The following is a 15,014-nucleotide window of genomic DNA, read 5'->3' as shown; positions in this document are numbered from 1 at the left end:
CGAAGTTCCTGAACTGGAAATTTATGTTCCTGGTGGCGATCACTTTGGCTCGTAGAGTTAGTGAGCTTCAGGTCTTGATCCTGCGTACCCCACCATACACAGAGTTCTTTCATGATCAAGTGGTCCTGCATACGCACCCTAGGTTCCTGCCTAAGGTTATGACTGATTTCCACATCAGTCAGTCCATTGTTTTGCCCATGTTCTTTCCGAGGCCTCATTCCCATCCAGGTGAACAGGCTGTCCATACTTTGGATTGCAAGAGGGCTCTAGCTTTCTGATTGGAACACGCAGCGAGTTACAGGTAATCCACTCAGCTCTTTGTCTCCTTCGATAACAACAGGCTGGGAGCTGCGGTGGGCAAACAGACCTTATGTAACTGGCTAGCAGACTGCATCGCCTTCTTTTATACACAAGCTGGCCTTCAGCTTGGAGGCCGAATCAAAGCTCACTCTGTGAGGGCCATGCCGGCATTGGTAGCCCACCTGTGGCAGTTCCCATCGCCGACATTTCCCAGGCAGCGACATGGAGTTCCCTGCACATGTTTGCTGCCCACTACTGCTTGGACAAAGATGGTTGATAAGACAGTGCCTTCAGCCAATCTGTCCTATGCAATCTCTTCCAGGTTTAAACCCAACTCTTCCTTCCTACAGCCCCTGTTTGGAACCAGGCTGTCCCCCTACTGACCAACAGCACCGCAGTTGTTGTGCCTCTTGGTACCTTGTTTGATAACTGTTGGTCTTGGTTGTTGCCGGGGTCAGCCTGGAGCTTGGTATTCACCCATCTATGAGGACTACCATCCTGCTTGTCCTAGGAGAAAGCGCAGTTGCTTACCTGTAGCAAGTATTCTCCTAGGACAGCAGGATGTTAGTCCTCAGGAATCGCACCCGCCACCCTGCGGAGTTGGGTTCTCTTGAATTTAGTTTGATTTTTTTCGCTCATATTTTTCTCTGTATTACAAGACCGAAGGGGGACCTCGCGTGGACGCACGGATAGTGGCATGATGGGCATGCTCAGTGTGCTAGTCAAAGCTTGTAGAAACTTTGACAAATGTTTTCCGTGCCAGGCTCCATCTGATGAAGTCACCCATCTGTGAGGACTAACATCCTGCTGTCCTAGGAGAACACCTGTTACAGGTAAGCAACTGCGTTTTCTCCACTTAGTGTTATTTACGTAGAGTGCATGGGACCTCATCCATGTTCTTTAAGCATGTAGGGCTCAATTTTCTGTTATGGTCAGCCCTGTTGTGTACGGGATACAGTTAAAGCCTGCATACTGTTATAATGGAAACCTCAGGTATACACATTGGGCCTGATTTTCAAAAGCATTTACATGCTTAAAACTGGGTTTTATATGTATAAATGCAGTTTATGCATGTAACTGGGCTTTTGAAAATTGCTACAATATATGCCAATGAATTGACAATAGTTTTTACCGGTGTTACGTGCACTTAACCGGGGTAAATGGCTTTTGAAAATTATTGATAATAAGTGACATTTACATGCGTAACTCCTTTGAAAATGCACCTGCATATGTGTATTTTTGCACTGATCTGCAGACATTAAAACATGCAATCATGTTATTAGGCATGTGCTAGATTTCCCTTTATTTGGAGCTTGAGGTTGGAGGTGCTGTTTTATTATTCTCAGAGCCAATGCATGTATTAAAAATAATGAGGAATATATTTAGAAAAAAAAAGCCTGGTGGTTGATCTCTGTTGAATTTGTATGGCATGCTTCTGCCTTGGATTTATTTTTTCCTAAATATGATTTGAATCTTTCTTCCTTTTGTACATAGGATGCGGAAGGCAGAACACCGATTCACGTCGCTATTAGCAACCAACATCGTGTTATTATCCAGTTACTGATTTCCCACCCTGAGATCAAACTGAATGTGCGCGATAGACAGGGCATGACCCCGTTCGCATGTGCAATGACCTACAAGAACAACAAAGCTGCTGAGGCGATCCTGAAACGGGAGCCGGGCGCTGCAGAGCAGGTGAGGCACTGGTGGAATGGCCATCTTTGAAAATCCTGATGCCGGAGTGTGCCTTCATTCACGTGCCAGTGTTTGTGAGGGCCCATGAAAAGCTGTTACATTTATCTTAAAGTTGCATATGAACACAAGTGTTGTGTGCGTAAAGCAAGACACATCAAGAAAGTTGCTGCGAACTTAGCGCATTAAAAACCCAGCATGTCATCTTAACTCTTACCAGAAAAAGTGCCGTGCCTAGTACCAGAGCAAGAGATGTGCATTATACCCAGAAAGAAAGCCAGGCTCCGTGACCATGGAGAATATTCTTTTTGCCTGTGAAAGTTATTACAGATTGTTATAAGAAGTTCATACACTTGGTAGTTTCATCCTTCAAGCTTAATTGGTCCTTGTTTCTGTAGGGTAGTGTAATCGGTGACCTCTTCTTGTCTGTAACTTGATGACTTTGGGAGAAGTTCTCAAGACATTTTTTTGTGACCTCTGAGAGAAGCCACCAATTCTGGGTGGTTGGTGGTGTAGCAGATTTCTTTTTTTTTCGTTTTGTAAAAGCGGCATAAAGATTGTTTTGCTTTTGCATTTTTCTCCCCACTCATTTGTCTTTGCATTTTTCTCCCCACTCATTTGTCTTGGACTTAGGTGGATAACAAAGGTCGGAACTTTCTCCATGTGGCGGTGCAGAACTCGGACATCGAGAGCGTGCTGTTCCTGATCAGCGTGCAAGCTAACGTCAGTTCCAGAGTCCAGGATGCATCCAAGCTAACGCCACTGCACCTGGCCGTGCAGGCGGGCTCAGAAATCATTGTCCGCAATCTGGTATGTGCGTGTTTCTGTCACAGGCATAGCACAGAGCTGACTCTTCTTCGTAAACGATAGCAACCGGGCCTGCATCTTTTGCAGATTTTAAGTAAAGCTATAAGGCAGCATCCCAGTATCAAAACAGAGGGATCTTTTTTTTTTTTTCATTAAAATTATATTGTAGTGTTCACTTATTTGTAAATGAGAAGCTGTCAGGCCACCTTTTACCCCCTGCATGCAGACGGGTGTTTTTCTCATTGAGTAAGATGCAGTCTCTCCCTTCTTTCTCTGTAGTGTGTATACCAGAGCCTTGTTTTTGTTTACTTACTGTGGCTGTTTCTGCCAGGCGCCTGCAGGTCGATGGCTTGTTCAGGACTGGCCTTGCCTATTTCTAATGGTTCTGTTAACAGCTTCTTGCAGGTGCAAAGGTAAATGAGCTGACCAAACATCGTCAGACGGCTCTCCATCTAGCAGCACAACAGGACCTACCAACCATCTGCTCTGTCCTTCTGGAAAACGGAGTCGATTTTGGGGCCACGGATGAGAATGGAAATAATGGTAAGCATTGTCAAGGTGTTTTGCGGTTTTTCAGAATCTTAATGATTATCTGGGGGTGAACTGGGTGGATTTATGCTTCGTTTTACAAACCACGGCATTGCTTTGTTTCTGGACTCAAAGTAGTGCTGCACCAGAAGCAGCTCCTGGAAGCTGTTTTCTGCTTTTCTCAAGGTTATTAGGCTCAGGCTGATCACAGACCTTGAGTTATTCAGGAAGGGGATCCCACCAGTCGTGTGAAACCTCTTTCCTCCAAGATATAGAGAGATAGCAGAGGTGTGTAATCTCTTTGCCTACCCCAGATCAGTCCAGGCAAGTGGGTTTTGCATCCCTACCAGCAGATGGAGGCAGAGAATAAACACTTTTCAGGCACTGCTGCACAACCGAGAGTGCTATCTGCAGTCCCTCAGTATTTCTGTATCTCCAGCAGAGGTGATAGAGGTGCAAACCTGCAGTCTGGAGTTCCATGAGTAAAACAAATAAGGGAAGAAAGAAGATTCCTAGCAGGAAGGCTCCCTGAGGTGTTGGGTTCCTTCGTGGGCCATCCCTCGGGTAGAGCAGAGCAAGCAGGAGGTTGTTGATCCCTGTTCTAGTTTGACTCTTGTCTTTCAGGTGAGGTGAAAGCTTGGGGTCCTGGTTCCCTCATCCCCTCTGGGTCCCCGCCACCCTCAGTGGTCAGCTTCCATCATCCAGAAGCAGGGAAGGATTTAGTTTTATTTATTCTTCCTTGCTTGCTGTTTGGTTTCTGTGTCTGCTCCTTTAAAAAGAAATGAAAGCAGAAGCAGGAGAGAGACAGCACTCAGGCAGCTGATTTGCTTTACTGCCGAGAGGCAGTCAAGGGTGAGTGGGACCCGATTTCTGCCGACTGCTGGACCGGGAGCCTCCACAGTGTCGGGGCATGGGGATTGCGCCAAAGGCAGTTTTTTACAGCAGGGGCTATTTTTAGGCCCGATCACGACTGAATGGTGCCTTCCGCTCAACGCAGGAAAGTCTGCTGCGGCTCAAAGCGGGTGCATCTCAACACAACTGCATTTTGTTCTGATTTTGTCTCTGGAGGGGTTGGGACCTCCGCGGGGCTTGCTGGGGACAATGGAGCCAAGAGGTCGGATGGGCCCGGTACAAGAAGACCCAAGGGGTCTGAGGAGGTGGGGACCATCTTAGCTCCACGTGGCAGGAGCCAGGCTGCTGCAAGGGAGCCTCGGGACTCCCTTCCACCACTCTTTCCTGTGGATCAGTGCCCTGTGGGAGACAGGGAAGGGGAAGAAGTCCAGGAGGACATGGAGCAGGATCAGTTTTCCACTGATGCTGAGAAATTTTCCACAGATTTTGTCCTGCTCCTCCATAAGGCCTATTTGGCCAAGAAGGAGGCAGGATCCAAGCGTCCTCTCCCCAGAAAACCCGAGTGGCTAAGAAGACTAGAGCTGAGAAGCAATCAGGATCAGGGTGGGATTCTACGTCTTCTTAGTCTTGGCTGGTCAGCTGGTGATGATGGGGACACGTCAGATGAGACGGATGAACCTGATCAGCTACAGGGAGGTCCGGTGGGGGATTCAGACAAGGACCCTATGAGCGCTTTGGTGGATCTGATGCAGGATGCGTAGGATGTCCTGATCGCAAAGGGAGACAATCCTAGGCTGGTGAGACTGTTCCGTGAGGAGGAACTGCATCTGCTAATTCCCCAGGTGTTGGATGAGTTGGGGATTAAGGTCACACAGGAAGATTCTGACAATGAGGGAGTGAATCCGGTTCTGGATGGACTACGGGAACCACCTAAGGCATTTCCTTTACTGAAGAAGGGGAAGAAGTTGGTGGATCGGGAGTGGAAGTCTCCCGAAGCAGGCCTGAAGGTAGCCAGAGCTATGGCTAAGTTTATATCATTGCCGGAGCAAATCTTGAAATCGTGGAAGATTCCCAAGGTGAATGTGACTGTGACTGTGACAGCAGTGACCAAGAAGACAACCATCCCAGTGGCTGGTTCGGTCGCTCTGAAGGATGTCCAGGATAAGAAACTGGAAATTCTGTTAAAAAGGCTATTTGAGGTTTCAGCTTTAAGCTTTCGTGTGGCAGTCTGCAGGAGCTTGATGTAGAGAGCCTGCTTGTGCTGGGTCCAGAAGGCACATGAGAAGGTGTCGGGGGCGATGAGCAAGGCCACTCAGGCTGCCCACTTGGAAAGTGGGAGTGGCCTATGTGGCTGATGCCCTATATGACATGGTTCGGACTTCCACCAGTAATATGGTCTCCGCTGTTGCAGCACGGATGCTTCTGTGGTTGCAGAATTGGTTGGCGGATGTGTGGCCTAAAGCCCAGCTGTGTAACCTCCCCTTTAAAGGGAAGTTGCTGTTCGGAGAGGATTTGGTGCAACTGATGAAGCAGTTGGGGGGGTCTAAGGGAAATAAATTACCCATGGATAAGAAGACCGCCAAGAAGACCTTTCTACCGCATGTTCGTTTTTGAGATGCAAGAAGATTTTGATCAAGAAGTTCCTTGCTTACAGCGCAGAAGCAGGGCTCGGGCGGGCAACAGTCCTTTCAAGCGCAGCCTCAGAATTTTTTCGTCTGCTCAGGGACGCCTTTGTGGTCTCCTGTTCACGGAATCTCATGATTGGGATACAGCAATACCTTGTTAAGGAAGGTCAGAGAGGACAGGAAAGGGGGAGGAGTGGCTCTTTATGTCAGAAACAATATCCAAGCATCTGAACTGGAAGGAAGATGGGGCAAAGAAGAAGCACTATGGGCCGACCTAAAAAAAGATGATGGGGCATCCATTTTTATTGGAGTAGTTTACAGGCCTCCAAATCATATGGAAGAGCTTGACAAAGATCTGGTTGAAGACATCCAAAAGATGGGAAAGAAGGGAGAAGTGGTGACTGTTGGAGATTTTAATCTGCTGGATGTAGACTGGAGAATCCCTTCAGCGGAATCTAACAATAGTAGAGACATAGTGGATGCCCTGCAAGGGGCTCTGTTCAAACAAATGTTAATGGAACCCACGAGGGGCGGGAGCTATACTTGTTTTAGTGCTCACAATGGAGATAATGTCTCTAATGTCCAGGGAACAGTGATCATCAAACAGTATGGTTTCATATCACAAATAGGATACGGAGAAGTAACACGAAGACTCGAGTTTTGCAGTTCAAAAACACGAACTTTGTTGAAATGGGGAAGTATCTGGAAGAAGAACTAGAAGGATGGCAGAACAACAGAGATATGGAACAACAATGGACCAAAGTAAAAGGAGCAATTACCAAGGCAACTAATCTATATGTCAGAAAAGTAAAGAAAAGCAAAAGAAAAATGAAACCTATATGGTTTTCAAAGGAGGTGGCTGACAAAATAAAAGCTAAAAAAAAACAGCGTTCAAGAAATAAAAAGGATCCCAAAAGGAGGAGCACAAGGAAGAATATCTGATAGAACTGAGGGAGACAAAGAAAGTAATCAAGATAACAAAAAGTCAAGCTGAAGAAAGGATTGCCAAAGATGTAAAGCGAGGTGACAAAACATTTTTCAGATACATCAGAGAAAGGAGAAAAGTTCCAAGTGGTATAGTGAAATTGAAAGGTGAAAAGGATCAATGTGTGGAGAGAGACGAAGAAATGGCAGAAATATTAAACGAATACTTCAGTTCGGTGTTCACTAAAGAGGACCCTGGAGAAGGACCGTCGCTAGTTAACAAGAAACTGGGGGGGAGTGGAGTAGATGTAATTCCGTTTACAGAAGAGAATGTATGGGTAGAGCTAGGAAAAATAAAAGTGGACAAAAGCCATGGGACCTGATGAGGTCCATCCCAGGATACTGAGGGAGCTCAGAGATGTACTGGCAGGTCCACTGAGTGACCTGTTCAACAGATCCCTAGAAACGAGAGTGGTACCGAGTGATTGGAGAAGAGCAGTAGTGGTCCCGCTTCACAAGAGTGGGAGCAGAGAGGAGGCTGGAAACTACAGGCCGGTTAGCCTCACCTCAGTGGTGGGAAAGGTAATGGAGTCACTGCTGAAAGAAAGAATAGTGAACTATCTACAGTTGGAAGAACTGCTGGACCAGAGGCAGCGTGAATTCACCAGGGAAAAGTCCTGTCAGACAAATCTGATTGACTTTTTTGATTGGGTGACTAGGGAATTAGATAGAGGAAGAGCGCTCAATGTCATCTACTTGGATTTCAGCAAAGCTTTTCATACAGTCCCGCACATGAGGCTTGTAAATAAAATGAGAAGCTTGGGAGTGGGTGCCAAGATGGTGGCCTGGATTGCAAACTGGTTGACGGACAGAAGACAATGTGTGACGGTAAATGGAACTTATTCTGAAGAAAGAGCGGTGTTAAGCGGAGTGCCGCAAGGATTGGTGTTGGGACCGGTCCTGTTCAATATCTTTGTGAGCGACATTGCGGACGGAATAGAAGGTAAGGTTTGTCTTTTTGCGGATGATACTAAGATCTGCAACAGAGTGGACACGCCAGAAGGAGTGGAGAGAATGAGACATGACTTAAGGAAGCTGGAAGAATGGTCGAAGATATGGTAGCTGAGATTCAATGCCAAGAAGTTCAGAGTCATGCATATGGGGAGTGGAAATCCGAAAGAATTGTATTTGAAGGGAGGTGAAAGACTGATGTGCACAGAGCAGGAGAGAGACTTTGGGGTGATAGTGTCTAGCGATCTGAAGTCTGCGAAACAATGTGACAAGGCGATAGCTAAAGCCAGAAGAATGCTGGGCTGCATAGAGAGAGAACATAAGAACATAAGAAATTGCCATGCTGGGTCAGACCAAGGGTCCATCAAGCCCAGCATCCTGTTTCCAACAGAGGCCACAAACCAGGCCCCAAGAACCTGGCAATTACCCAAATACTAAGAAGATCCCATGCTACTGTTGCAATTAATAGCAGTGGCTATTCCCTAAGTAAATTTGATGAATAGCTGTTAATGGACTTCTCCTCTAAGAACTTATCCAAACCTTTTTTGAACCCAGCTACACTAACTGCACTAACCACATCTTCTGGCAACAAATTCCAGAGCTTTATTGTGCTTTGAGTGAAAAAGAATTTTCTCTGATTAGTCTTAAAGGTGCTACTTGCTAACTTCATGGAATACCCCCTAGTCCTTCTATTATTCGAAAGTGTAAATAACCGTTTCACATCTACTTGTTCAAGACCTCTCATGATCTTAAAGACCTCTATCATATCCCCCCTCAGCCATCTCTTCTCCAAGCTGAACAGCCCTAACCTCTTCAGCCTTTCCTCATAGGGGAGCTGTTCCATCCCCTTTATCATTTTGGTTGCCCTTCTCTGTACCTTCTCCATCGCAACTATATCTAGAGGAATATCTAGTAAGAGAAAGGAAGTGATGATCCCCTTTTACAGGGCCTTGGTGAGGCCCCACCTAGAGTCCTGTGTTCAGTTCTGGAGATCGTATCTCCAAAGGGGCATAGACAGATGGAGGCAGTCCAGAGAAGGGTGACCAAAAAGGTGGATGGTCTTCATAAAATGACTTATGAGGAGAGATTAAAGAACCTAAATATGTACACCCTGGAGGAGAGGAGGAGCAGAGGAGATATGATACAGACTTTCAGATACTTGAAAGGTTTTAATGATTCATGGTCAACATCAAACCTTGTACAATGGAAAAAAATCAGTAGAACTAGGGGTCACGATTTGAAGATCCAGGGAGGAAGACTCAGAACCAATGTCAGGAAGAATTTCTTCACGGAGAGGGTGGTGGATACCTGGAATGCCCTTCCGGAGGAAGTGGTGAAGACTAAAACTGTGAAAGATTTCAAAGCGGCATGGGATAAACACTGTGGATCCATAAAGGCTAGAGGATGGGAATGAAGAGTAGAGCCATGGGGGTGGCTTGCTGGAATGTTTACTACCCGGTGATTACTACCCTTACTCAAAAAAAATCCCTTGCACGATTAATGCAACCCCAACATTGCTCTCTGCTTCAACGGCAAAAAGAAATGTGGAAAAGAGGATTTGCATTCAGATAACAACCAAAAAGGATTGAACTTCACAATCTGGGTAAATAAATAAACGTGGGGGTAGCTTGCTTAATCCGGCAGTTACTACCCTAAACCAATTAAGCCTGATACATCACTTTGAATGCATACACAGCGTTGCTCTCTGCTTCTACGGCAGGGGGTAATGTGGAAAAGAGGATTAGCATTCAGACAACAACCAACAAGGACTAAACTTCATAATCTGGCTAAACAATCGTGGGGGTAGCTGCTTATTACGGCAGTTAATACCCTAAACCAATTAAGCCTGATACATCATTTTGAAAGCATATACAGCGTTGCTATTTTCTTCAACAGTAGGGGGAAGTGAGGAAAACAGGATTTACATTCAGACGACATCCAGCAAGGCATTGATCTGTGCAATCTGGGTAAACAAGCATCGGGGTAACTTGCTTGATATGGCGGTTACAACCCTTAACCATAAGCCTTATGCTCACCTTTGATGCAACTCCAACATTACTCTCTGCATCAATGACAGGGGATGGCAGGAAATTTGAATCAGTTACCAACAAGAGCCCTGAAGTTGGTGGTTGGTAAACAGATAAGTGTGGGAAAATAAGAGTGGAAGCTTGCTGGGCAGACTAGATGGGCCGATTGGTATTTTTCTGCTGTCATTTCTAGGTTTCTATGTTTCTATGTCATAGTGCCTCTGTATCGCTCCATGGTGAGACCGCACCTTGAATACTGTGTACAATTCTGGTCGCCGCATCTCAAAAAAGATATAGTTGCGATGGAGAAGGTACAGAGAAGGGCGACCAAAATGATAAGGGGAATGGAACAGCTCCCCTATGAGGAAAGACTAAAGAGGTTAGGCTTTTCAGCTTGGAGAAGAGATGGCTGAGGGGGGATATGATAGAGGTGTTTAAAATCATGAGAGGTCTAGAACGGGTAGATGTGAATCGGTTATTTACTCTTTCAGATAATAGAAAGACTAGGGGGCAATCCATGAAGTTAGCATTTAAAACTAATCAGAGAAAGTTCTTTTTCACTCAACGCACAATTAAACTCTGGAATTTGTTGCCAGAGGATGAGGTTAGTGCAGTTAGTATAGCTGTGTTTAAACAAGAATTGGATAAGTTCTTGGAGGAGAAGTCCATTACCTGCTATTAATTATGTTGACTTAGAAAATAGCCACTGCTATTACTAGCAACAGTAACATGGAATAGACTTAGTTTTTGGGTACTTGCCAGGTTCTTATGGCCTGGATTGGCCACTGTTGGAAACAGGATGCTGGGCTTGATGGACCCTTGGTCTGACCCAGTATGGCATGTTCTTATGGTTTCCTCTTTTCATCTTAACCAGATAGTCAAACTATCAGTTTTTCCGAATTTGTCACCAGATGCTCCTATGGCGAGGGAGCGTCACTTATTGGATGTGTGGCGAATTCTTTTGCGATATCTTAAGGTGAAGAATGATTTTGGAAATCAGATCATCTTTTTGTCCTGTTCAGTGGAGTAAAAAAGGAAATAAGGCTTCCAAGGGCACAATTGCAAGATGGCTGAAGGAGGCGGTAAATACAGCTTACATCTGTAAGGGTCGGTTGGTGCTGGGAGGTTTGTTGGTGCATTCCACTAGGGCTTAGGCAACCTCCTGGGTGGAGTGTCAACTGATTTCTCCGCAAGAGATTTGTGGGGCAGCAACATGGTCTTCTCGTCACACTTTTACCAAACATTACCACTTGGATGTGCAGGCGCCAGAGGAAGCGGCTTTTGGGGAAAGTGTTGCACGTGGGTCTTTAGAGTTCCCGCCCTGTATAGAGGGGCTTGGGTACATCCCACTTGTCTGGACTGATCTGAGGTATGCACAGGAAATGAAAATTTGTTCTTAACTGCTAATTTTCGTTCCTGTAATACCCCAAATCAGTCCAGAGACCTGTCCCCTTCTTTTGAAAGACTTCCTCACTTCTGGATGTTGCTGAGACAGTATGTAAACATGCAGAATTACTAAGAGTGTACATAGTTTAATATTTATTTAAAGACTTTTTTATACCGAAGATCATGTACAAGTACATATCGCTTCGGTTTACAGCGAACCAACAGTTGGAAATTACAGCGAACAATATGAACATAATTTAACAAAAATTGAACAAGAAGAGAGAATCAAAACAAGGAATACATGATAAGGAGTAAGGGGACCTTCGAGCGTTTAAACACGTCTGAACCTAAGTTCTATAAAGTAGGGTCCGGTAAGGAATTTTAAGTAAATGCTCTTGAGAAGAGCCAGGTCTTCAGTTTTTTTTTGAACGTCCACAGGCAGGGTTCTGTGCAGAGTTCCGAGGGAAGATTGTTCCATTATATGGGTCCAGCAATTGAGAAAGCTCATTTCTTGAGAGCTGACTTAGCGGGGGGAACATGAAGGGTACCTAGGTATGTTGTTCTAATTGGTCTGGAGGCTTGTTTGAAACAGGGGGTCCTAGTTTTAGGGAGCTCCAACTTTGAGTCTCTACTTGCCTAGAGTTTATTGGAGTTTGTTCATTTGGACATCTTGGCTTGGGTACAGGTCAATACTGAGGGACTGCAGGTGGCACTTTTATTCTCTGCCTCCATCTGCTGGTAGAGATGCAAACCCCAATTGATTGGACTGATCTGGGGTATTACAGGAACAAAAATTAGCAGGTAAAAATACATTTTCCTTTATGCTGTGGACTCAGGGATGATGCTGAAGATTTTTCTATTCTTTGTGAAACGGTGGCTGAAAGAGCATGTCTTTAATGTATTGCTAGGGACCATTGTCTTCTTCATCTCACTAACTTCATTACTTCATCACTTCCTGTATGTTCTTCCCTGTCCAGGGGGACAGCCAAGCCAATCCTGGTTTTACTCTTGTTGCATACAGGGAGATGTAGTCCCGCATTTATTAGGGAGCTCAACTGGAAAATGAGAACTACATCTCCCTGCATACAGTAGGAAGTAAAACCAGGTCTGGTTCAGCTTGTCCCCCCTGGGCTTGGAGATGTGTGTACTGGGCTCATTAAAGGTTTAGTGATGAGCCAGTTACACAAGAAGTTCAGACAAGCTAAGGAGACGGCAGTCCCTTCAAGTTCTTGCTTCAGATTTCTGTCAAAGCCTAGTTACAAGTAAAAAACAAAAATACTCCCGTCTCGCCCTCACACCCACATCCCATGGTGGTTACCCGAGGAATTGATGAACCCCATCTTTCTCATTGCCTGAAGATTTCCCTTTGGTTTTCAATTTGCTGAGAGTATTCTGTGTTGATTTCCGCTTTCTGTCTGCTGCAGCTCTTCATTTGGCAGTAATGCACGGTCGCCTTAACACCATCCGGGCCCTTCTAACTGAGTGCAATGTGGATGCAGAGACCTTTAATCTTAGGTAATTCTAATCCCTCATTCTTTTCCTGTACCAGAAAGAAATAATAATCCCCACTTGTCTTTAAGAACAAAAGGCCCTAATTTATCATGTATTAAACTTGATACTTTGCCTTACTCCAAACAGTGACAAGGTGGTTTACAATATTCAGATAACTAATAAAATATTGTACAGCATCAAATGCAAGGCTAATCCTTATATGCCCTCCCCACATCACCCCACCCTCATACTTCCACCCCTGTACCTGCCTTTCCCTCTGACAACCCACGCTCCACCCTGCAGGGCCCTCAGCGGGTCACTGTCTATCCATTTAAATAAACCCACTAAAACAAAATCAGTGCAAACCCCCTTTAAACCATGCAGCTTCTACCCAGTTCTGCACTGCAGAACTCCAAGACAAATAGCATTAACTGAACACTTCCAACAAACAGACTTTTGTCAATTTACAGACTTTCAAATAATTAGACTCATCTATACAAAAAACACATAGCAAGAGATCATCTATTAAATCTGATTTCTTTTCAAAGTGAAAAAATAGATATCTTTGGAAGTCTTTAAAAAAACACAAGCCTTCAACAAACAGAACTTCTTCAGCCTTGCTGCTAATAAACCAGGGTAAAGGCCCTCTCGAGTACAGCTTTGAAAAGACAAGGGTAGCTGAGTGCTGTTTCTGTTTTGTGTTAGAGGTCAGTCGCCCATGCACATTCTGGGGCACTACGGGAAGGAAAATGCAGCCGCCATCTTTGAGCTCTTTCTAGAGTGCATGCCGGAATATCCCCTAGATAAACCCGATTCCGAAGGAAACACAGGTAGGTAGAGAAATGAAGCGGGAGTGTTTGTTTTGAAATGTTCACAGTAGTAACCTAAGGAGGAGAAGCTGTTCCAAGATGTGAGTTTGGAGTGATGTGATTGTCGAGTCTCTAATAAAGGGGGAAAGTTGTGAACCACTGAACCAAGAAATTCTTGCTATCTGTGACTTCTGTTTTTCAGTGCTGCTTCTGGCCTACATGAAGGGAAATGCTAACCTCTGCCGAGCTATAGTGAGGGCTGGTGCTCGGCTCGGGGTCAACAATAACCAAGGGGTCAATATTTTCAATTACCAGGTTGCCACCAAGCAACTTCTCTTTAGACTTCTAGGTAAGTGCTCACATAGGGTTCACCTCCGGTGCAAAGCAGTCTGCTGCCATTTTATTTCCAGTCTTTGTAGCTGCCTTTACAGCAGGCCCGGATTTAGGCAGAGGCAACGCAGGCAATTGCCTGGGGCAACAAATACCCAGGCCAAAGAGGAGTGCAGCTGTTCTAAGGAGGAGCCTTCTCCAGTCATCCACTTCAAAAGGGCACTGCTATGGGGCTCTGGGGGGGGGGGATAGTGATAGTGGGACTTCACCCACTATCTGATTTCCAGGGTCTACCACCCCTTCCCCCCCCCCCCCCCCCCCCCCCACATACACACACATACACTCTCCAGTTCTACCTATGGGCACTTAAATCCAGCCCTGCTTCATAGTGGTAAGAATTGTAAAAGAAAAAAATCAGAAAGTCAAAGCACAGGGCATACCATTGAGGCCACTGCTTGTGTACTGGTGTCACACCACTGATCGAAGCTTAGTTACAGGAGATGATGGCAGATAAAGATCAAAATAACCCATCCAATCTTCCACTTTGGGTAGATGAACATATAATTTACCATATGCTAAACCCTCCCCAAATCTTGTTTCTTTTACCTGAACTCAATTCTTTACCCACTACTGCCTTCCATATCTGTCTCAAGCATACCCAAAATTAGTTACAGTAAGTGCCTCCACAGGTAGGTCATTTCAGATCTTGCCACCTTCAACTTTGATTCTTACAAGGCCAAGTTTTATAATAATCCCCACAGCCATCAAAATTAGTGAGGCTCTTATCCAAAAAAATCCAGCTTTACCCATGCTCTTCAAAGTTTGGGTGTTAACTATGGCCTCTCTGTACAGGTTACCCCGACCATCTTGGAAGGCAGTGCTCCATGCAGGTTACCCCAGTGCTTTTTATTATGTTATACTGATAGACCGCCTTTTTTGAACAATGTTCATCCCAAAGCAGCTTTACCATCGTCTCTGCCTGCAGCTTTCTCTGTACTTATCCCACACTTTTTTGAATCCTGTTATAGTTTTTGTCTCTATCATCATCTCCGGGAGCCCATTCCAAACATCCACTTCCCTTTCTGTGACTTTTTTGCCATCCTGTTATCTTTCCTACTTCTCTTAGCTTAACAAGATGGGTTTTTTTCACTTGTTCTTTCTGAGATCCTTTGTACTTTCTGAATACTAACCTATATGCCTTTAGCTGTTCACCACTTTGATAATATATCAAA

General features: G+C 45.1%; 1 protein-coding gene across 1 annotated transcript in view; it reads left to right on the top strand.

Annotated features, from left to right (window-relative positions):
* ANKFY1 (ankyrin repeat and FYVE domain containing 1) overlaps positions 1–15,014 on the top strand; it is a 133,512-nt gene that overhangs the window by 113,170 nt on the left and 5,328 nt on the right. The window contains 6 exon segments of the mRNA XM_029612076.1: positions 1,795–1,995; positions 2,626–2,802; positions 3,195–3,342; positions 12,577–12,667; positions 13,349–13,473; positions 13,655–13,801. Of these exon segments, the coding sequence (XP_029467936.1) occupies positions 1,795–1,995; positions 2,626–2,802; positions 3,195–3,342; positions 12,577–12,667; positions 13,349–13,473; positions 13,655–13,801 (889 nt within the window).

The sequence above is a fragment of the Rhinatrema bivittatum genome, chromosome 8, assembly GCF_901001135.1.
Source record: "Rhinatrema bivittatum chromosome 8, aRhiBiv1.1, whole genome shotgun sequence".
Lineage (NCBI taxonomy): Eukaryota > Metazoa > Chordata > Amphibia > Gymnophiona > Rhinatrematidae > Rhinatrema > Rhinatrema bivittatum.
This window is presented reverse-complemented; position numbering and strand designations above follow the sequence as displayed.